Source organism: Calonectris borealis, chromosome 1 (assembly GCF_964195595.1).
Source record: "Calonectris borealis chromosome 1, bCalBor7.hap1.2, whole genome shotgun sequence".
Taxonomy (NCBI): Eukaryota; Metazoa; Chordata; class Aves; order Procellariiformes; family Procellariidae; genus Calonectris; species Calonectris borealis.
Genome location: NC_134312.1, coordinates 177,075,851 through 177,098,730, shown reverse-complemented (window position 1 = coordinate 177,098,730; position 22,880 = coordinate 177,075,851). Strand labels below are relative to the sequence as shown.

At 41.6% G+C, this 22,880-nt stretch overlaps 1 protein-coding gene across 2 annotated transcripts in view; it reads right to left on the bottom strand.

The window, feature by feature from the left end:
- Positions 1–22,880, bottom strand: part of KLHL1 (kelch like family member 1) — a 266,732-nt gene that overhangs the window by 161,729 nt on the left and 82,123 nt on the right. For both annotated transcript variants that reach the window (XM_075139137.1, XM_075139138.1), the window contains one exon: positions 9,785–9,921. In XM_075139137.1, coding sequence (XP_074995238.1) covers positions 9,785–9,921 — 137 coding nt within the window. The remainder of the gene's footprint in view (positions 1–9,784; positions 9,922–22,880) is intronic.

Here is a 22,880-nt window from a genome sequence, read left to right as displayed (position 1 = left end):
CCAAATTAAAAAAAATGTTACTTTTTAATTAGGTCATAGAAGATTGAATATTTTCCTTAAAAAATGAAAGCCTGAAATACAGAGTTCATTTAAAAGATTTAAATCTAATAAACAAACAACCAAGAGCAATAGAAAGGCTTATGGAAGCTAATATGATGGTAGCAAAATACTGTCTTTAGCTCATGGGGTAAAGGAATTTTGATTCTCTACTGGATCAGAATTCTGCTTTATCATAGATATCATTAAATTCCAATATAAGATTTAAATAAACTTTTTAAATAGGAAAATAGCCTAATTTTGAAATAAGTAAGATCTATTCACTTTCTTTTACATTTTTAGCAAAAATATATTTTTAATTTATTTTAAAAGATTGAAACCTACAACCATGAACTAGTTTTCAAGAATTCTTTAGGTTTTTTTCATTACCAAAGAAAAGAAGCAGCTTTCACATCCCATATTTTAAAATTCCTGGGGAAAGTACATTTGTAGTCAGAAATGACATATTTAAATGAGATTATAATAATAAAACCTACCACTTTTAGAAAAGCTTTAAAATCACCAAAATCACATTTACACCAAAACTATATTTTTACCCTTATATTTCTCTTCCTTTATAACTGGAATAAAAATGTGCCAAATATGTTCTAACATAAAACTTTTACCTTCCTAATAATATTTAGGATGTTTCTGACAAGATTCAAAATGCATTGAGTTGCAAAACTGAAATTATAAAAATTCAACTATCTTACTGATAGCTTAGTTTGGTTTTGGTTTTGTTTTTTCTTCTCACTGAAGGCTTAAAATAACAAAAAATAATATCAAAATGGTTGTCAAGCAGTGACCAACCTTTCCATGCTGGCCCAAACCAAGATCAATTATGCTAATGAAGTCTAAGAATAGGTTATATGTGGTGGTAATAAATGTACATTTTGCAATGGATGAACATTACTCTCTGTGTTGCATAGTTTCATGTTTTTTAAGCTGTTAATAATATTAGTAAGTAATCTCATAAATGAGGGTTTATTGTGTACAATAGAAACAGATAAAGTAATGATTTGCACAAATGAGGTGAAAAGGAATGACTGTTTGTTATTTCTCACATAAGTAGAAACTATGAGAAAACAAACAAAATTATCAGACAGCAAATTTGGAAATACCAAAGGAAATAATGTATTTTACAGAGTTTAACTCAATACCACAGTATGCTGTAGAGGCTGAAACTATACATGCTTTCAAAAGGATTAGACAAATTCACATTTGATCAGCGACTACCGAAGCAGATGAAATTATGTTCCATAAAGCTGAAAGCTAGGAGGACATGCCAGCCAAATTATGACTATTCATATCATACTATCAAATATCTATTATCAGCTATTTTTACTGGCAAGTCTCTGAATTAATGCATTTATGATCTGTCCCAATACTATACAATGCTCATCTACCCACAGTTACAGAATGTGTTTCGAAAGGGACAAAAGAAAGAACATTTATTAATGATTTTTAAAAAGTAGACAATATAATTTTGTTGTTTTGAACAAGTTGGAATTATCACCTATTTCAATGATTTAGAGAAAATGGCACTGAACAGCGACTCCAGAAATTCTGTCAGGAAAATCATGTCCTTTCAGAAGCATATGGATATTTCTGGAAGCACAGGTAAGAACTATTTTAATTAACAGGAGTTAAGAGGAAAAATTGAAGATGCACAAAACAATGTGTAACTAGTTACCAAACTAATATTATTCCCTTTTTTTGTACTGATGGATATAGCAGATGTTAACAACTCTCCTTTCAGATAAATATACCTATCTTTCTTCAGGTCTCTGATGTACAAAACCTCCCCCTTGCTAAGCTTTAATTCTGATATTTTGCATAGTATTTGATTTTATTGCTGGAACTGAAAGGTCTGGTATCAATACAGGATACTTTTATCTATAGTAATACTTTTCATAGTTATGCATATTTCACCCTTCTTGAACTACTATTTAATACGTATGATTCATAGTAAAAATGAAATAATTTCACTAGATTCTGAAAAATATAAACCTGACTGAATTACAGTTAATATAATGTAGAAAAGGTTTCGTTTTTTAAATCACATCTAAAAATATTTGCAGTGTAATACTCTTAACTTCTAAGTTTTTGCAAACAAGCCCATGTTCAGCTGTATTTTCCTGAAATGTTCAGTTGTCCCCAGGGAAAAACTTCTCTCTAACAGCAGCAACTATATCTGAAATTAATTTTTTTTTTATCTCCTTGAGCTAAGAAGGTAGTGGCAGGAAAAAGAAAATGGAAGAAGAATGAATAACTTCCTATTTGTCAAAATGGTTTGCTATTCCTGGGGTAAAAGAATAAAGAGCTCAGACATGAATTACTGAAAACCTTTTCACATATTGTGCAGTCAGTAATTGGAATTTGGCAGCCGAATTCTCCAGATATTCTGTCTAGACTATGTATGCACCAGATTACAGATTAAAAGGCTGAACAGGAATTTCAGCTGGCTGCTACACTGCTGGGTATCAGAACGGTGTCTACTTCCTTTACTTTTCAGTGTTTCCCCTGCCCACATCCATGCAGCAAGAAAGTGAACTTGTCGTGGTTTAACCAGCAGGCAGCCAAACACCACGCAGCCGCTCGCTCACTCCCCCCATCCCCCACCCCCTCCCACCCAGTGGGATGAGGAGAGAATCAGAAGGGTAAGAGTGAGAAAAACTTGTGGGTTGAGATAAAGACAGTTTAATAGAACAGCAAAGGAAGGGAAAATAATAATAATAATAACAACAACAACAACAACAACAACAGAATATACAAAATGAGTGATGCACAATGCAATTGCTCACCACCCGCACTGACTGATAACTGAGTAGCGATCGCTACTTCCTGGACCACGCCTCTTATTTCTACACTGAGCATGACGTCATATGGTATGGAATACCCCATTGGCCAGCTGGGCTAGCTGTCCTGGCTATGCTCCCTCCCAGCCTCTGAAGAGTCCTTGACTAGCAGGGTACTTAGCAACAACTAAAGCCATCAGTGTGTTATCAACATTCTTCTCATGCTAAATCCAAAACACAGCACTAGGAAGAAATTTAACTCTATCCCAGCTGAAACCAGGACAGAACTGACTCAAAGGAAAAGGGGCCATGCACTAGACTGGTGGTAAATAAGGAATCAGAGGGCAAGAAAAGAGGTAAGAAACTATGAATAGATAAATCATGAGAGATGGTGGAAAGGAAAGGGAAGGGGAAAAAAAAATAAGATTTGAAAGGAAGGGTTTTGATTTGGCAAAGAACATGGGAAAACAGAATGATTAACCAAGGAGCAAAGACTGTGTTTAATTTCAGTAAACTGAACAAGCTTGGGACCATGTTCTAAGAATTCCCTGATCACCTGTGAGTTCTCACTGAATTGTCCATAGCATTGTTGAATGCTCTTGCTCTCTGCACAAGGATGGCCACATTCATGACAAGCCTACGTATCCAGGCTATACCCAAGGTTTGTTAGAGAGATTGCTAGCTGGATTTAGCTAAAAATGCCAGGGTCAATATAGATAATTCCAACGCCTGAAAATGTTCCCCAGCACTGTTTAATTTACTATCATAACTGTAGCTAGAAAATTTAGGAGTTTGATAAGACATCTCATGCAGAGAAAAGGAATAGAGAAAGTAATAATCTAACATAAATTTCAAGAGATAAGGACACAATAAATTGGGATAAATTGGACAAAGAACCTGATGGAACAGAAATGCAAGACAGAGTAATCAAAACTAGAATGGTCCATAGCATCTGATACGTGTTCTTTTAGCATGCAAAATGAACTCATTTCCTGTATCTTATCACACTTTTCTTGTCAGCAAGTATTTGTGAAATTTCCTTTTCAAGTTTAAACTTAAGATGACATTTTTTAAGTCTTATTTGGTCTCCAAAATGGGTTAGAACTAAACAAATGGTGGATTATCACTACAAGTGACAGAAATTAGCGACCTTTGTTACCACCTTAAGTTTCTAATTCTTCAAGGTGACATTACGATGGCAGATAACATTGCCATTTTAAGGTAGTTTGGGCTTTATGTGACAGTTTAAATGAAAGAACATTGCAGATGCACATTCATATGAGTCGAATTAGAAAACACTGATATTACTCTAACTGTGGAGTTCTCTTTTCATCCATTTGTGAAGGCTGGTCTTTAATTACCTAACCATAAGAAGACAACTCCAAGTTTTCCACCTCATATAATAAACAGAGTACATCACATGACATAAACAAATCAAGGAGAGTAAAGCAGTTGAAAATCTTTTGCAGAAAGTGGGAGGAGTTTGCTTTTTCTAGTTTTTCATTACCTCATCCAGTCTCCAAAGTTCTCAGAGATAACCAATAAACTTCTGAGATAGCTTCATTCATGTTGAAAATAGTTAAGTATCTTTTTGCTTCCTCTGTATCTTTCTCTTTTCTTAATCTACACTTACATGTTATCTTTTGTTGTCAATATTAACTGTGCTGTGTGTTTGCATGTGATCTTTTAGTGAAAACTGGGGCAAAAGAACCACGCAGCACTTCAGTATTTCCACAGTTTTGTTCCCAGGGGAACAACACTGTCCCTCATCTTCCTCTTACCTCCTCTTCCTCTTACAGAACGATTTAATGTTACCAGTAAGGTCTTTTGCTATTCTGCGCCAAGGTATTCTTGATTTTGCCTCGGTATTTCTGTGCCATTCATTTTATACTCATACTTAGTAATCAGATTGTATCCTTCTCATGCTTGAAGAGAACTACTTACATGTTCTTCATTTCGTGGATCCCTAGCTTGAAATCCTTTGGATGATGTACATTCCTGAATGGCAAAACCACAACGGAAGGGAGTAGGCACTACCCTTTCCTAGAACCTGAATTTCTCAAACATGATTCTCAAAAAGAGTATTTTTAACTTAAATTATGTTTATTTGCAGTTTCTGTTTCTTATTAAGACAGTAAAGTTATTATGTCATAAAATAAACAGCACATATCCTGATTAAATATATCAAAGCAAACAGCAACTTATAATTAAATTAATATATGTGTATTAGAGACGACGCCTGTGTGCGCTGTGACCAGGTGGATGATGTGCTCAGCCTGGTGGCAGAGCTGAAGGAGGAAGTGGAGAGGTTAAGGAGTATCAGGGAGTGTGAGAGAGAGATAGATTGGTGGAGCCGCACCCTACCGTCCCTGAGGCAAGGGCAGCACATGGAGGCCCCACAAGAAGTGGAGAATCCCCTGCTCTCTTGCCACCAGGCAGAAGGAGGGGACCCAGGCGACAGGGGGGAATGGACACAGGTCCCTGCTCAGGGCGCCAGGTGAACCCCCGCCCGGCCTCCCTCACCTCAACCTTCCCAGTTGCCCTTACAGAACAGATACGGGGCTCTGGAACTTGAGGGTCAGACAAACGAGGACGCAGATGAAGGCCCATCCAGGGGGTTGCCCGAGGCGAGGCAGTCAGCCCCACGCATTACGACTGCCTCCGCTAAGAAAAAAAGGAGGGTAATTGTCATAGGTGATTCCCTTCTGAGGGGGACGGAGGGCCCAATTTGCCGGCCAGACCCATCCCACAGGGAAGTCTGCTGCCTCCCTGGGGCCCAGGTTAAGGACATTACTAGAAAGCTCCCTAGTCTGGTACAGGCCTCCGATTACTACCCGCTACTGGGTAGTAATACAGGCTGGCAGTGAGGAGGTTGCAGAGAGAAGTCCCGAAGGGATCAAAAGGGACTTCAGGGCACTGGGGCGACGGGTAGAAGGATCGGGAGCACAGGTAGTGTTTTCCTCGATCCCTTTAGTGGCAGGGAGGAATACTGAAGGGAACAGGAAAACTCATCGGATCAACACATGGCTTAGGGGCTGGTGCCATCGGCAGAATTTTGGCTTCTTTGACCACGGGGAGGTTTACACGGCACTGGGCCTGCTGGCGACGGACGGAGTTCAGCTGTCTCACAGGGGGAAAAGGATTCTCGCGTATGAGTTGGCGGGGCTCATCGAGAGGGCTTTCAACTAGATTCGAAGGGGGGAGGGGATAAAACCAGGCTCACTAGAGAAGAGCCTAGGGGTGGCACGCCAATGTCGGGGGAGAAATCGGTAGCCTAGCTCAAGTGCATCTACACCAATGCACGCAGCATGGGTGGCAAACAGGAGGAGGTGGAAGCCATTGTGCAGCGGGGGAGCTATGACTTAGTTGCCATCACGGAAACATGGTGGGATGAGTCTCACGATTGGAGTGCTGCAATGGATGGCTATAAGCTCTTCAGAAGGGAAAGGCAAGGAAGGAGAGGCGGTGGGGTAGCCCTGTATGTTAGGGAGTGCTTTGACTGTCTAGAGCTCAATGGTAGTGATGATGAGGTTGAGTGCTTGTGGGTAAGGATGAGGGGGAAGGCCAACAAGGCAGATATCCTGCTGGGAGTCTGTTATAGACCACCTAACCAGGACGAGGAGGCAGACGAAATATTCTACCAGAGGCTCGCAGAAGTCTCACAGTCGTAGCCCTTGTTCTCATGGGGGACTTCAACTTTCTGGACATCTGCTGGAAATACCACATGGCAGAGAGGAGGTTCCTGGAGTGTGTGGAAGATAACCTCCTGATGCAGCTGGTAAGCGAGCCCACTAGGGGAGGTGCCTCACTTGACCTGCTGTTCACAAACAGAGAAGGACTGGTGGGAGATGTGGTCATCAGGGGCCAGCTTGGGCTTAGCGACCATGAAATGATAGAATACTCAATACTTAGTGAAGTAAGAAGGGGGGCCAGTAAAACCGCTACCATGGACTTCCGGAGGGTGGACTTTGGCCTGCTCAGGTCACTGGTCGAGGGGGTCCCTTGGGAGACAATCCTGAAGGGCAAAGGGGTCCAGGAAGGCTGGACGTTCTTCAAGAAGGGAGTCTTAAAGGCGCAGGAGCGGGCTGTCCCCATGTGCCGAAAGAACGGCGGGGAATACGACCGGCCTGGCTGAACGGGGAGCTCTGGCTGGGACTCAGGTAAAAAAGGAGAATTTATCACCTTTGGAAGAAGGGGCAGGCAACTCAAGAAGAGTACAGGGATCTCGTTAGGTTGTGCAGAGTGGAAATTAGAAAGGCAAAAGCCCAGCTAGAACTCAACCTGGCCACTGTTGTGAGAGACAACAAAAAATGCTCTTACAAATATATTAATGACAAAAGGAGAGCCAAGGAGAATCTCCATCCTCTATTGGATGCGGGGGGGAACGTTGCCACCAAGGATGAGGATAAAGCTGAGGTACTTAACGCCTTCTTTGCCTCAGTCTTTAATAGTCAGAGCAGTTATCCTCAGGGTACTCAGCCCCCTGAGCTGGAAGACAGGGGCAGCGAGCAGGATAAACCCCCATAATCCAAAAGGAAGAAGTTAATGACCTGCTATGCCACCTGGACATTCTTAAGTCTATGGGGCCGGATGGGATCCACCCAAGGGTGCTGAGGGAGCTGGCGGAGGAGCTTGCCAACCTGCTCTCCATCATTTACCAGCAGTCCTGGTTAATAGGGGAGGTCCTGGACGACTGGAGGCTTGCCAATGTGATGCCCATCTACAAGAAGGGCCGGAAAGAGGATCCGGGGAACTACAGGCCGGTCAGCCTGACCTCGGTGCCGGGGAAGATCATGGAGCGGTTCGTTTTGAGGGTGCTCACGAGCCATGTGCAGGACAACCAGGGGATCAGGCCCAGCCAGCACGGGTTCATGAAAGGCAGGTCCTGCTTGACCAACCTGATCTCCTTCTATGACCAGGTGACCCGCCTAGTGGATGAGGGAAAGACTGTGGATGTGATCTACCTGGACTTCAGTAAAGCCTTTGACACTGTCTCCCACAGCATTCTCTTAGAGAAACTGGCAGCTCACGGCTTAGACAGGTACACTCTTTGCTGGGTAAAAAACTGGCTGGACGGTCGGGCCCAGAGAGTTGTGGTGAACGGAGTTAAATCCAGTTGGTGGCCGGTCACGAGCGGTGTTCCCCAGGGCTCAGTACTGGGGCCGGTCCTGTTCAATATCTTTATCAACGATCTGGATGAGGGGATCGAGTGCTCCCTCAGGAAGTTTGCAGATGACACCAAGTTGAGCAGGAGTGTTGATCTGCTGGAGGGTAGGAAAGCTCTGCAGAGGGACCTGGACTGGCTGGATTGATGGCCTGAGGCCAATTGTATGAGGTTCAACAAGGCCAAGTGCCGGGTCCTGTTCGGCCACAACAACCCCAGGCAACGTTACAGGCTTGGGGAAGAGTGGCTGGAAAGCTGCCCAGAGGAAAAGGACCTGGGGGTGCTGGTTGACAGCCGGCTGAACATGAGCCAGCAGCGTGCCCAGGTGGCCCAGAAGGCCAATGGCATCCTGGTCTGTATCAGAAATAGTGTGGCCAGCAGGAGTAGGGAAGTGATGGTGCCCCTGTACTCGGCACTGGTGAGGCCGCACCTCGAATACCGTGTTCAGTTTTGGGCCCCTCACTATAAGACAGACATCGAGGTGTTGGAGCGTGTCCAGAGAAGAGCAACGAAGGTGGTGAAGGGCCTGGAGCAGAAGTCCTATGAGGAGCAGCTGAGGGAACTGGGGTTGTTTAGTCTGGAGAAGATGAGTCTCAGGGGAGACCTCATCGCGCTCTACAACTACCTGAAAGGAGGTTGTAGTGAGGTAGGTGTTGGTCTCTTCTCCCAAGTAACCAGCGATAGGACGAGAGGAAATGGCCTCAAGCTGCGCCAAGGGAGGTTTAGATTGGACATTAGAAGAAATTTCTTTACTGAAAGAGTGGTCAGGCCTTGGAACAGGCTGCCCAGGGAAGTGGTTGAGTCACCATCCCTGGAGGTATTTAAAAGACGTGTAGATGAGGTGCTTAGGGACATGGTGTAGTGGGCATGGTGGTGTTGGGTTGACGGTTGGACTCGATGATCTTAGAGGTCTTTTCCAACCTTAATGATTCTATGATTCTGTGAAAACTGCAAGGTATGGGCTATCCATTTAAAATTGAAGCTAAAATCAAATATTCAATAGAAACATCATGATAAAATATTGTTAATTTGAACAATATAAGGATGTCTTTTAGGAAACAGAAATAGAAACCAGCATATATTTTATACTTACATGATTCATAAGTAAGAGGAGACAAATTCAGACTACAAATCTTATTATTGGCATTTCCTCTATTTTAATTACTTTATTTTGTAACTTTAGTATGCTTTCATGTTAATGCATTTCAGATACATTGTGCATAGCAGCTTGTTTAAGAAGGATAAAAACCAAATCTATTATGCATTAAAATGTAATAACTATTCAGGAAGTTCTGAGTTATTAACTCTGAGTTTTGAGTCATTCATAAATTTACATTACACAACAGAGTACCAGCCTATAACAGGAAATGAAAGTGATAATGTCCAGCTCAAATGTTTTATTATTTAATATTTTTAAAGATTTATGTAATTATTTAAACTGAAATTTGACTAAGACAAAAATATAGGGCTATTCTTCAAAAAATACAGCTGTTCCTTCAATGATCTCGTGTAATCTGAATCATATGCATACGAGGCATGCTTTTTAAGTATTTGAAAACCAAGAAAAAATTATAATTTTCTAGACTCCTGTACTTACCAAGCCTAAAATATTTAAAAGTTTGGAAATAAGAGATAACCATCTGAATTCAGCCTTAGAATTGGTAAATAAGTGTTTTGATTGATTGAGATTAAAAAGAAAAAAATATTTAGAAAATAAGTATAATTCATTGGCATGTAGCAAACAAAACTATCAACATCTTTCCCTATAATGTATTCAGTTCAATACCTGTATATGCAAACTGAACAAGATCCCACAGTGCATTGGGGTCTATGCCTTCCATTTTGATCTCTTCTTGCTTGGCTTCACAAACATCACTTGTAAACATGGCAGCAAAATAGTCAGAGACAGAACTGAGGACAAGTCTGCAAAAAAGTTAGAAACTGGTGTCATTTAGATTGATATATGTATTAGAAATTTCATATATTAAAAAAACCCAGAGACTTTTTAAAAAACATATTTTCATAGTAATTATAAATTACCAGGAGCAATATATTATTAATGCATGTAGGCAGCAAAATACAGCATGACATTTAATTCTAATTTGGTTTTGCTTCCTGTGATATGAACCAAGTGGCACATTAGCATATGAGTATAAAACAAACATAGAAATTAGCACTCAGTCTTTCTGATAATTTTCCAATCATGCAGACGTCACAATTGTTAACAAGATAACCTCTCAGTATCAAAGACAACTTATTAGTGAAACACGTTTCATACTCCAGAGGTACTCTTCATTGTTCTTAGAGGCCTATTTTTATAAACTTTGCTAACAGCACATAACTTTACACAATCCTTCAATCTTCAGTAAAACTCTTAGTAGTTTAACATGTTATTCATTAAAAGAAAAATTAAAAAATCATTGCGTAATGCAATGTTTTTGTTAAGAAACATTTCCAAAGGAAAATAATTTCAGAATTCTTACAAAATGCACATGGCTTGTTTGGCAATCTGATTTAGATAAATCAAAACTGCAGCAAATACCAGATATGATTATCGTTACTGGGGCCTTAAGCTAAGGCATTCTTCTAAATACCATCCACAGTAATATTATGATTTGTGAGGAGTGAATATTCACAGATGATCTTGAGCTAGAAATGTTGTACAGCTATAGTGTATCACATCCTTCCATAAAAGATGGTCACATTTCTGGCTTAATTTGAAAACCCGGTATATAAACACATTGACAAAAGACGCAAGAATCACAGCTGGAGAACTTGGAAAACAAGAGAACATTTGTATATACTTAACTATTTTGTCCAAGCAAAAAAAAAAACCAAAACAAAACAAAACAAAAAACCAAAAAAACTGAAGAATAACAAGTTACCGCTTATCAGTCAGTGTAGCAGTTGATTGCTTTTGTTCTCTTAGCTCATCCCAATAGCAAAGTAAAATATGACAGTTTGAATTGACTTCATAATTTTACAGTGCTTTAAGCTACTGTATTTTACCTGCAAGTAGGGCACCTTGAGAACATACGTATGATCTTTACTCTGGCTCAAATGATAGTCAATGACTAATTAGGTGTACTAGTTTTATCACTTCTCGTGTTGTGTTCAACTGTAGCAATCATGAACTTTAGAAGTAAAGATCCTAATTCATGAACAGTTCACATTTATATTCATATAATTAATGAAAAACTAAATGGCTACACAAAGATGAATTTAGAAATATACTTTGTTGCTACCTCCAGAGATTCCTAATTCACTATTTATTTATTTATTTATTTTCTCACCACTGAGGAACATTTACTTCTATGTTTGTTTATTTATTAACTGAGTATCACAAGTGTATTTAGTCAACTGAGATAACCGTACAATTCTAGATAACTAAAAATCTTATAACCTTTCTTCAAATACTTTTTCTGACCACTTATAAAAAGTGACTTGATTCACTGTTATTAGATGCTTGATTAAAAAAAAAAAAAATTACAGCAAAAAGAAAAAACATGACAAATTGATGATTTTCTATGAGATACAATCTCTCACAACTAGCAGAGATTTAGGTCTGTGACTGAGATTTCCATTTGAGAGCACTTCACATCAGCTATTGCTTCAGATTTATTAACCACCATTTAAATTCAACTATAAGTCTTCAACCTGGTCACTTGGTAAAAGCAAAGCCAAAACCATTTGCTGCATCAAAACCAATGGACAAATTAATGAACAGAAATTTTAATACACCAGTTAATGATCAGTTAATGAAATATTTTTAAACAGTACTATCTTATATTATAATTTATATCATTTATGTTCAGACATTATTTATTATATAATCTTCTTGTATATATATTCTCACCTCAAAGAAAACAAAACAAAGGGAGGGCAGAAAATAAATAACAGAAAGATTACATCTCTTTCACAAACTTCTACAAAAATCTGTGATTTTCCATAATTTGTCTGATGGATTACTCTGGGGTAAGGAAATTCAAAGAAGCTATCTGATGGATTACAACTGCAAATGAGCGTTCAGTCTACAGGAGCAGACAAGATACAGTGCAAAGTGAAAAACTCTGAAAAATATATAATACAGATGTCAAGTCCTCAGCACTACAAATTTTACTTACAGGTTTATCCCTACTGGTTTGCACCACCTGTTAAAGAAGATAGCTTAAGTGAGCAGAGTTCTGTGAAGTAACAGCTCACCTAAACAAGCAAGACAAGTTTTTGAACAGAATGATAGAGGATTTTTTTTTTTTAAGTCCCTTATGTTAAACAATAGTTAATAGAAATAATGAATCAGCTATTTCATCAACTGAACATAACCAAAAAGTCAACTGATTTCAAGACACAAACTTTTACCTTGAGAAGTGCTTCATAGGCTGAATTGAAGTGAAAGGAACTTGCTAATTGCACTTAATTCTGAAAGGTGACACCTTTTGTAAATCTTAATTGTGTTCCAGTGTTGAGAGAAAAAATGAAAAGTGAGAAATCAAAGTGATCAATTAATTTGTAATGATCTCCTGCTTTTTGTAGCTGAGAAGGCTCAAAACAGCTCTAAATCTTGGTTTAAAGGCATGTTGACCTATTCATCAAGAAAGGTCAGGTGTCTCAGGATGTCACCTTTTTTCAACTACTGATCTGGCAGTGAGAATACATAATAAACTCTTTCATCCTTGAGAATTATAGCAGGTAACTCATGGCTAAAAATGAGTTTGTGGACCCAGCAAGATTTTCTCCAGATTAAGGGATTTCTCTACCTTTACTACAACTAAATTCAGCCTGATATATTTCTGCTTTCTTTTATAATATAGAGTATAACTGATTCCTGTTGTGACTTTTTTTATTCTATGATATCAGATTTTATTTCCTTTTATTATAGAATATTTCCTTGCAATTTTCACAACTGTTTTCACATACACCTTTGATACAGAATTCTCTTAACATTGTTGGTGCATGTGGTAATTAAAAGAAGCAAACATACAAAAGAAACAAACCTTGATCACTTACATTCTTTAAGCAAGCTCTAATGATATTTTACTGCCAACTGAGTAGAATCACAGATGTTACTTGAACCGAAAACTCATAGACATGACACAAATTTTTTCCACACATATTATACTAGTTCATATAGAAGCTGAACATTCATTGTTTTTAAATGTGATTTGTTGCTCTGCAGAGGACACCAGTTGATACTGCGTGTCTTCACTGATAGTGGTGCTCTACAGCTCTTCTTACAGCAGGCAAACATTTACTGTATATACAGAGAAAGCTTCACAATTTCTGAAATTTTAAGGCTTGCAGAACATATATTTATGAATGCATATATAAGTGTATATACATTTGTATCTGTCAAATTGAAAAAATATATATTTTACAGAGAAAAAAGGAAATAAAAAATCTGCCAAAAGTCACATGGCAAAATTCTAAATATTGCTCTTTTATTCCCCATTCTTTGTAAATGAAAGCTGTTCCTGTGCGGTTAACAAACAGGATATAATCTTATGTCCTAGTTTCGGCTGGGATAGGGTTAAATTTCTTCCTAGTGCTGTGTTTTGGATTTAGTATGAGGAGAATGTCGATAACACACTGATGTTTTCAGTTGTTGCTAAGTGCCCTCCTAGTCCAAGGACAGCTCCCGTGCCTGCTGACTGAGCTAGGTACACAAGATGGGAGGGAACATAATCAGGACAGCCAGCCCAGCTGGCCAATGGGGTATTCCATACCATGTGACGTCATGCTCAGTATATGAACGGTAGGCGTGATCCAGGAAGTACCGATCGCTACTTGGTTATCGGTCAGCGTGGGTGGTGAGCAATTGCATTGTGCATCACTCATTTTGTATATTTTATCATTATCATTATTATTTTCCCTTTTTTTCTGTTCTATTAAACTGTCTTTATCTCAACCCACGAGTTTTTCTCACTCCTACCCTTCCGATTCTCTCCCCGTCCCACTGGGGGGGCGGGGGGAGTGAGTGAGCGGCTGCGTGGTATTTGGCTGCCTGCCAGGTTAAACCACGACATCTTAGAGTTAATTTGGGATTCAGCATCCACTCAGAACCATTGTCATAGTGCAATCATCTTGATAGTAATTCAGCAGCATCAGATTAGCTCATTAACATATTAGAAATTCACATTTTTTTGGTAAAGAAGTGGTCAGTGAATATATAATAGTTAAATTAATGAGAACTGTCTCATACTTCCCATCGTAACTGTTAATATTACAGTCTGTTCTGTGTCCTTATCTCATTTTGGAAAAAAATGGAACAGAACTCCGTGATAAACTTTTTTCCCCGACTATCTGAGTAATATTTATAAACCAACCTATTTGTAAAGGCAATTTCATCTACAACAATTACAGAATAATAATAATAAAAAATCCCCAAACAAGAAACCAAAAAAACCTCCCCAAGCCCATAGATAGGCAGATGGAATTTTGAAGAGATTCGATTAAGCCTGAAACAAGTTTCCTTTTTGTCTTTAATCAAACATAGCTTTCTTCCATATTAATCTCTTATACAACACATAGCTACAAGTAGAAGTGGTACCAGTAATCTACAGTAAGTGATGTTCCCTCTTTGCCCTGAGGACGTTGCCTTTTGAGTTTACATTCTCTTCTTTCTTTGTTTCATCTTCTTTTAATTCTTTCACTTTCTCCCAGACATTTAACAATAAATACAGTAAGTGGCTCCTTATCTCTTCTACAGTACAAGCTGAAACACAATTTTACATCTCATTACAACTCTTAAGTTGCCACAATGTTTTTAGGAATGTTACACAAATATGACATCATCATTTCCACCAAACGCACAATGTCTACCATAGCATTAGTTTTTCCCAGAGACCGCAAGTAATGCACATATCACAGCTGCCAGACTTGATAAGAAAGTCCATTGTCCAAAACACTTTGCCGGCGTCAGTTTGTGTCCTTGTGTCTGTTTGGAAGATATCTGCTATTGCAGCCAGTATTTTGAACTCTACGTTGTTTTGAACCAGTAGAAAGATGAAAAAAAAGAGAAGACAGAAATATGAATCCAAGCAACTTTTCAACATTTGGGAGTGGACAGGAAAGGAAAAATGTCACAGTGATGAATATAAGAGCTGATGAAGTTCCACTATGATGCAAATACAAAGCAGAGCTCAGTATTTTTCTCCAGAAGAAAAAACATATATTCAGACATACCATACATATTTGAATGTAGAAAGACAACACAATCAACTGTGATCCTCTATCTGTGGGCTTAATGATTTTATTTATTCACTGTACCTCCACAAAGAAAAGGGGGGAAAAGCTTGCAGAAGGAAAAGTTCAATTTTAGCTCCTTTGAGCTATCAGAAGAAATGTCAGAAACACAGAAATTGTGTTTGATGGATGTACAGAGATAGATCTGTAAAGTTATTAGAATAAGTATCTGCTTAAGTATCTAGATTTTTTAAGGTCTATTTGCCATATTTTTCTTTTATTCTAGAACTCCTTTGTACAAAATGACACAATAGAGCATCATTATTAATTTATCTTCACAACTCATTCCTCCATAGAGCTCAGTTTTGTCAAATCCTTGTGTGTGAACTTCAACCCCTCTTTTGATGGCGGGCTGTCAGGACTTGCTGACCCAAGTTATTCTTGTATGGCCTCCGTTGTCATTGTCATCTACCTGATTTTGTTTGCTTGCTTGTTATATTTTTATATTCTATGTCATTTAGCCTCCTCTCCTTTTTTTTTTTTTTAAATCATTCAATTTTAAAGGGGAATCAATCCCCTAAACCTAGATGTCAAGTGCCAGTTTCAGAGATTTCGCAGTATCTGATTAATCAGCATAGGTCTGGTGCAGATGTATGAAAATCTTTCACCCTTCTGGACCGCATGATGAAAGCCAGGCAGGGTATTCCAAAGCATCTCAGGAGACTAGGCATCTGAACATTGTTTTTTACCTTCTTCCTAAGACATCTCATGCTTATTTCTTTCACCCTTCCAAGTCCATTTCAGTTACTCTACTTACTTCCACTCCATAAAGTAATAGCATTAGTACTCTGGTTTAATAGAATCACAGGATATCTCAAGTTGGAAGGGACCCCTAAGGATCATTGAGTCCAAATCCCTGCTCCACGCAGGACTACCTAAAACTAAACAATATGACTAAGACCATTGTTCAGATGCTCCTTGAACTCTGACAAGGCTTGGTGCCATGACCACTTCCCTGGGGAGCCTGTTCCACTGACTGACTACCCTCTCAGTGAAGAACGTATTCCTAATGTCCAATCTGAACTTCTCCAACACAACTTCATTCCATTTCCTCGTGTCCTATCGCTGGTCACCAGAAAGAGGAGATCAGCACCTCCCCCTCCGCTGCCCCCCTGGACACACTCTAATAGTTTGATGTCTTTCTTATATTGAGGTGCCCAAAACTGCACACACCACTCGAGGTGGGGCCACACCAGTGCAGCGTAGAGTGGGACAATCACGTCCCTCGACCGGCTAGCTATACTGTGCTTGATGCATCCCAGGACACAGTTGGCCCTTTTTGCTGCCAGGGCACCCTGCTGACTCATATCCAACTTGCCATCAACCCAAACCCCCAGATCTCTTTCCGTGGGGCTAGTCTCCAGCCTCTCGTCCCCCAATTTGTGTATATAACCAGAATTACCCCATCCCAGGTGCAGGATCTGGCACTTGCTCTTTAAATTTCATACAGTTGGCAATTGTCCAGCTCTCTAATTTATCCAGCTCTCTCTGTAAGGCCTCTCTACCCTCCAGGGAGTCCACAGATCCACCTAATTTAGTATCATCAGCAAACTTACTTAATGTACATTTGACTCCTGCATCCAGATAATTTCTAAAAACATTAAAGAGCACTGGCCCTAAAATTGAGGCATGGGGAACCCCACTGGTGACTGTCCACCAGCCTGAAGTAACTCCATTTACTGTAACTCTTTGAGCATATTTAAGAAAGGGTGAGAAATGCTGTGCAACAGCAGCTGCGAGAGAGGAATGAGAAAATGTGAGAGAAACAGCCCTGCAGACACCAAGGTGAGACAAAAAGGAAGGGGAGGAGGTGCTCCAGGCACACCGTGTCCCGATCCAATGTCGGGGGAGGTTTCGATACGATCCCAAAAGCGAGATTAAGACACAAACGAGGTCAAATGCCACCAATTTTAAAGGTCCTAAACAACTTTTATTATCAAAAGTAAAACTTAATAGCGATAGGATTGATTAGAACAAAGATAGAAATTAAGCAAGCATTCGGGATAGAGTTGCAACAGTAGTCACCACCATGGGTCCGTGGTGTCCCGAGAGTCCAAGTCCTTCAGTGTTCCGGAGGTGGGCAGTTGCGCCGGAGTCCAAATCACTTGGTGTTTCTGTTTCGGCGGCGGGTGGGCGGTCACACACACCCTCCCACACCCACACTCGGGGGTTTGTCTTGGCAGCCGTTTTAGCCTCACTCAAGGGCTGCAGTTTCCATGGCAACGGCACATACTTGCACGTGGCTACATTCCTGCGCATGCGCAGACGCTCTACGCGGCTCCAGCCCCGCTCTTCACGCGGCTAGCATGCGGCTAGCACGCGGCTGCACACGCGCACATGCTCCTCGCGACTGCGGCTAGCGCGGGGTCTCTCGTGAGCATTGGTTGACCCCAACCGAGTCCTGCGCACGGCGCAGTCCCTGCAAACCGCAGGTCTTCGCGGCCGTAGCTGTCCTTGTCGTGTTCAGGGGATTCTTCGTTTAGATGAGCAAACTTTGAGACTAATGTTCTACAGTTCAGTCCCTCACACAACCGGAGCAGAGATTCAGTCCATGCTGAAGCAGGTTGTCCCCCTGCAGCCCCTGGAAGGCCACGCTGGAGCAGTTATCCACCCTGCAGCCTGTGGAGGATCCCATGCTGCAGCAGGTGGATGTGCCTTGAAGGAAGTTGCAGCCCACGAAGAGCCAATGCGGGAGCAGGCTCCTGACAGGAGCTGCAGCCCATGGAGAGGAGGCCATGCAGGAGAAGGTTTTCTGGCAGGACCTATGGCCTATAGGGGACCCACGCTGGAGCAGTCCATTCCTGAAGGACTGCGCCCCATGGAAAAGACCCATTCTGGAGCAGTTTGTGAAGAACTACAGCCCATGGGAAAAATCCACGCTGGAGAATTTAGTGAAGGACTGTCTGTTTAGGGAATGATCTTGCGCTGGAGCATGGGAAGAGTGTGAGGAGGAAGGAGCAGCAGAGACAACGTGTGATGAACTGACCATAACCTTCATTCCCTGTCCCCCTGCACTGCTCGGGGGGAGGAAGTAGAAGAGTCAGGAGTGAAGCTGAGCCTGAAAAGAAGGGAGGAGTGGGGGAAGGTGTTTTTAGTTTTGTTTTTATTTCTTACTATCCTACTCTGTTATTAACTGGCATTATGTTAAATTAATTTCCCCCAAGTCAAGTCTGTTTTGCCTTTGATGCTAACCAGTGAGTGATCTCCCTCTCCTTATGTTGACCCATGAACTTTTCCGTCTTATTTTCTCCCCTAGTCCTGCTGAGGAAGGGGAGTGATAGAGCGACTTGGTGGGCACCTGGCAACCAGCCAAGGTCAACACACCACAATCAGACACAGGTGTTTAAGTAACTTAAGCTATAGATCTCCATTGATTACAATGAGATTAGAGACATGGCCGTATCAAAACCAAAACTCAACTGGATAATCAACTTCGAATTCTCATAAATGATCTTCAAAATTCAAGGCCCATTTCTGCATGTACAAAATCTTTAACCGGTACATACTCAATTGTGTGAACTTAAGATTCTTTATGTCTGAAAAAGGTACAAATAAAACCAGAAGAATTCCTTGTGGAGATCACAGAAATTCCTTTGAAAATATTAGTCCCATTCTCGGTATCAGGAAATATTCTTTATCTACTACTCCTTCTCCTTTAAAAAAAAAAAGGTATCGATCAAGGCTGATATTAAAAGCTTACGTAAATTGCCTTGCTGCTTTTTCCTCTGATAGCAGGATCTTTTTTTATTGTTGTTGTTCTGTCCCAACCATATTACTTGAATAATTTGTTTTTAAACTCACAGAAAGTAGGTTGCATTAAACACCACAGTTTAGATGCAATGTTTGACTTGGGAAGTTCCTCAAACCCTAATTACAGATATCCAGGAGTGAACACAGAGCAGCTGTACTGCTTATACTCTGTGCTTTCCACGAGCATCTGTTACTGACTAATGCAAGAAAACAAGCTGAGTCTTAGGACTGTATATGGTACATTCTACTTCTTTCAGCCCATGCCTTTAAATTGTCTTTCCTTCTCTGCCTAGTTCTTTATCCTTTCATCTCTCCTTTCATCTCAACTTTCTCCATTCTTTTTTTTCATTTTATTGATGCTGTTTTTTCTTAAACTTCACCTCTCTGTTGCAGCACTCAAAATACATTGAAAAAAGATGGCCCCTCTCCTTAACTAAAAAAGGGGAACATAAATTACAGTTTGTTGAAAGAGTTTTATTAATTTATCAGGATGTGTGGTGGGTTGACCCTGGCTGGATGCCAGCTGCCCACCAAGCCGCTCTATCACTCCCCCTCCTCAACTGGACAGGGGGAGAAAAACACAACGAAAGGCTCATGGGTCGAGGTAAGGACAGGGAGATCACTCACCAATTACCATCACAGGCAAAACAGTCTTGACTCGGAGAAAGCAATTTAATTTATTGCCAATCAAATCAGAGTAGGGTAATGAGAAATAAAACCAAATCTTAAAACACCTTCTCCCCACCCTTCTTCCCAGGCTCAGCTCCACTCCCGGTTTTCTCTACCTCCTCCCCCCGAATGGCACGGCGGGAGAGGGAATGGGGGCTGTGGTCAGTTTCTCGCATGTTGTCTCTGCCGCTCCTTCCTCCTCGCACTCTGCTCCTGCTCCAGCGTGGGGTCCCTCCCACGGGAGACAGTCCTCCACTAACTTTTCCGAGGTGAGTCCTTCCCACGGGCTGCAGTTCTTCATGAACTGCTCCAGCATGGGTCCTTTCCACAGGATACAGTCTTTCAGGATCAGACTGCTCCAGTGTGGGCTCCTCTCCATGGGGGCACAGGTCCTGCCAGGAGCCGGCTCCAGCGCAGGCTTCCCACAGGGTCACAGCCTCCTTCAGGCACCCACCTGCTCTGGTGTGGGGTCCTCCACAGGCTGCAGGTGGATATCTGCTCCACCGTGGGCCTCCATGGGCTGCAGGGGCACAGCCTGACTCACCATGGTCTTCACCACGGGCTGCAGGGGAATCTCTGCTCTGGCGCCTGGAGCACCTCCTCCCCCTCTTTCTTCACTGACCTTGGTATCTGCAGAGTTGTCTCTCACATATTCTCACTCCTCTCTGCAGCTCCAGTTCCTGTTGCACAGCAACTTTTTCCCCTTCTTAAATATGTTATCACAGAGGTGCTACCACCGTTGCTGATGGGCTCGGCCTTGGCCAGCAGCTGGTCTGTCTTGGAGCCGGCTGGCATTGGCTCTGTTGGACATAGGGGAAGCTTCTAGCAGCTTCTCACAGAAGCCAATCCTGTAGCCCACCCGCTACCAAAAGCTTGCCATGCAAACCCAATACAGGGTGATAGCAAATAAAAGCTGTACTACTTTAGAGCTGAGCGTTCTAAAAAGGCTTCAGTTGAATTTATTTCAGTATTTACGATGCAGACTTTAAATTTTGTGTTGAAAAAAAGTTTTCACTTTTCATCCAAACACTTGTAGAAATATTTGAGTGCCATACTAACGAATTTCTTTGTTTTATATGTAAGTGGTAATTTTCTACTCATTCTGCGCTACTTTTTCCACCCTGGTAAGAATCCCTCCCTGACTGTTATCTTCAGTATTGGAAAGAACAGAAATGCCTAAGTTTCTTTGATACTAAGTGAAAACAGCAAATAAAGAACTCAGATTTCTCATAACAAACTCAGATACACTTGACAATATTAACAACAACAAAAGTAGATGTCCTGGTTTCGGCTGGGATAGGGTTAAATTTCTTCCTAGTGCTGTGTTTTGGATTTAGTATGAGGAGAATGTTGATAACACACTGATGTTTTCAGTTGTTGCTAAGTGCCCTCCTAGTCCAAGGACAGCTCCCGTGCCTACTGACTGAGCTAGGTACACAAGATGGGAGGGAACATAATCAGGAAAGCCAGCCCAGCTGGCCAATGGGGTATTCCATACCATGTGACGTCATGCTCAGTATATGAAGGGTAGGCGTGATCCAGGAAGTACCGATCGCTACTTGGTTATCGGTCAGCGCGGGTGGTGAGCAATTGCATTGTGTATCACTCATTTTGTATATTTTATCATTATCATTATTATTTTCCCTTTTTTTCTTCCCTGTTCTATTAAACTGTCTTTATCTCAACCCACGAGTTTTTCTCACTCTTACCCTTCCGATTCTCTCCCCGTCCCGCTGGGGGCGGGGGGAGTGAGTGAGCGGCTGCGTGGTATTTGGCTGCCTGCCAGGTTAAACCACGACAGTCCTTTTTGGCGCCCAACGTGGGGCTCGAAGGGTTGAGATAACGATAGATCTGACCAAAGTGTGTTAAGGCAAAATTGTTATAAGCATCCATTATATTGATTGGTCACAATGTTGATGTATTGGCTGTCAAAGTTGTGGGGATGGCTCTCAATGTTGGGTCATGTAATACCTTGCTTGCAGTATATGTTCCCTTTTGTGCTGTTTATCATTATTCGGAACTGGGCCAAGATTATCATTTTGTTGCTGTTTTATGAGGTGATAAAATCATTGGTCGTAAGTCTAATCTGGTATCTGTACTCGGCACTGCCGTCATTTCTGTACCTCGGGAACCACCTCTTAGAGATTATTGGTAATTGCACTTGTTTCTCCTCGGAGAATGAATTTAAGGGGGAGACGGGATGGGACACTCTCTCCCACTTGTTCATCTTCCCTTCCATATCGTCAGAAACTCCTTTTTCTTCTATCCTCTTCACAAAGATGTCCACAATATTCCCTGAGAATTTTGAATATCCTTGGGATGTTCAAACAAGCATGTTCATATTGCTATGTCTCCTGAATGTGGTTCAGGCCTTGTTTAGGGTTAAACAACTATTCAGGAATACTGTCCAGAGATCAACCCTCAGGAACAAGAAAAGAGGGAGGGCAAGCAGCGGTGCCTCATCGGGGCGGGCGGAGCGGCGAGTCTTGGGGGCGGCTACAGACACGGAGGCTACTCAAAACCCCACGACAGGCACTGCGGCTACTCCAACCCCTATGACAACCCCTGTGGCTACTCAAACCCCGGCAACAGTCACCGTAGCTTCTCCAACCCCTGCGACAGGCACTGCAGCCACTCAAGCTCCGGCAACAGGCACTACAGTTACTCCAACCCCCATGACAAGCACTGCAGCTACCCAAACCCCAGCAACAGGCACTACAGCTGAACCAGAGGACCAACCCTTGCTGGTATCCGTTGCCCCTGTACAGAAGAGGAAATCTTGGAAGCGGAGATCAGGTCGTTTAGAAAGAGATGATGAAAGAGCAGGGCCATCACAAGGAGGGGAGGAGGAAGAGGAAGAACTCATAAACGAGACGGAAACCACCCGATCCCTATCCCTGAGTGAGCTGCGAGATATGCGGAAAGATTTTAGCCGTCGTCCAGGCGAGCATATTGTTACCTGACTGCTCTGATGCTGGGATAATGGGGCCAGTAGCCTGGAATTGGAGGGGGAGGAAGCCAAACAGCTGGGATCCCTTGCTAGGGAAGGAGGCATTGACAAAGCAATTGGAAAAGGGACACAGGTCCTCAGCCTCTGGAGGCGACTGCTGTCAGGCGTGAAGGAAAGGTATCCCTTCAAGGAAGATGTTATATATCGCCTAGGCAAATGGACCACTATGGAGAGAGGTATCCAGTACCTGAGAGAACTAGGCGTGCTGGAG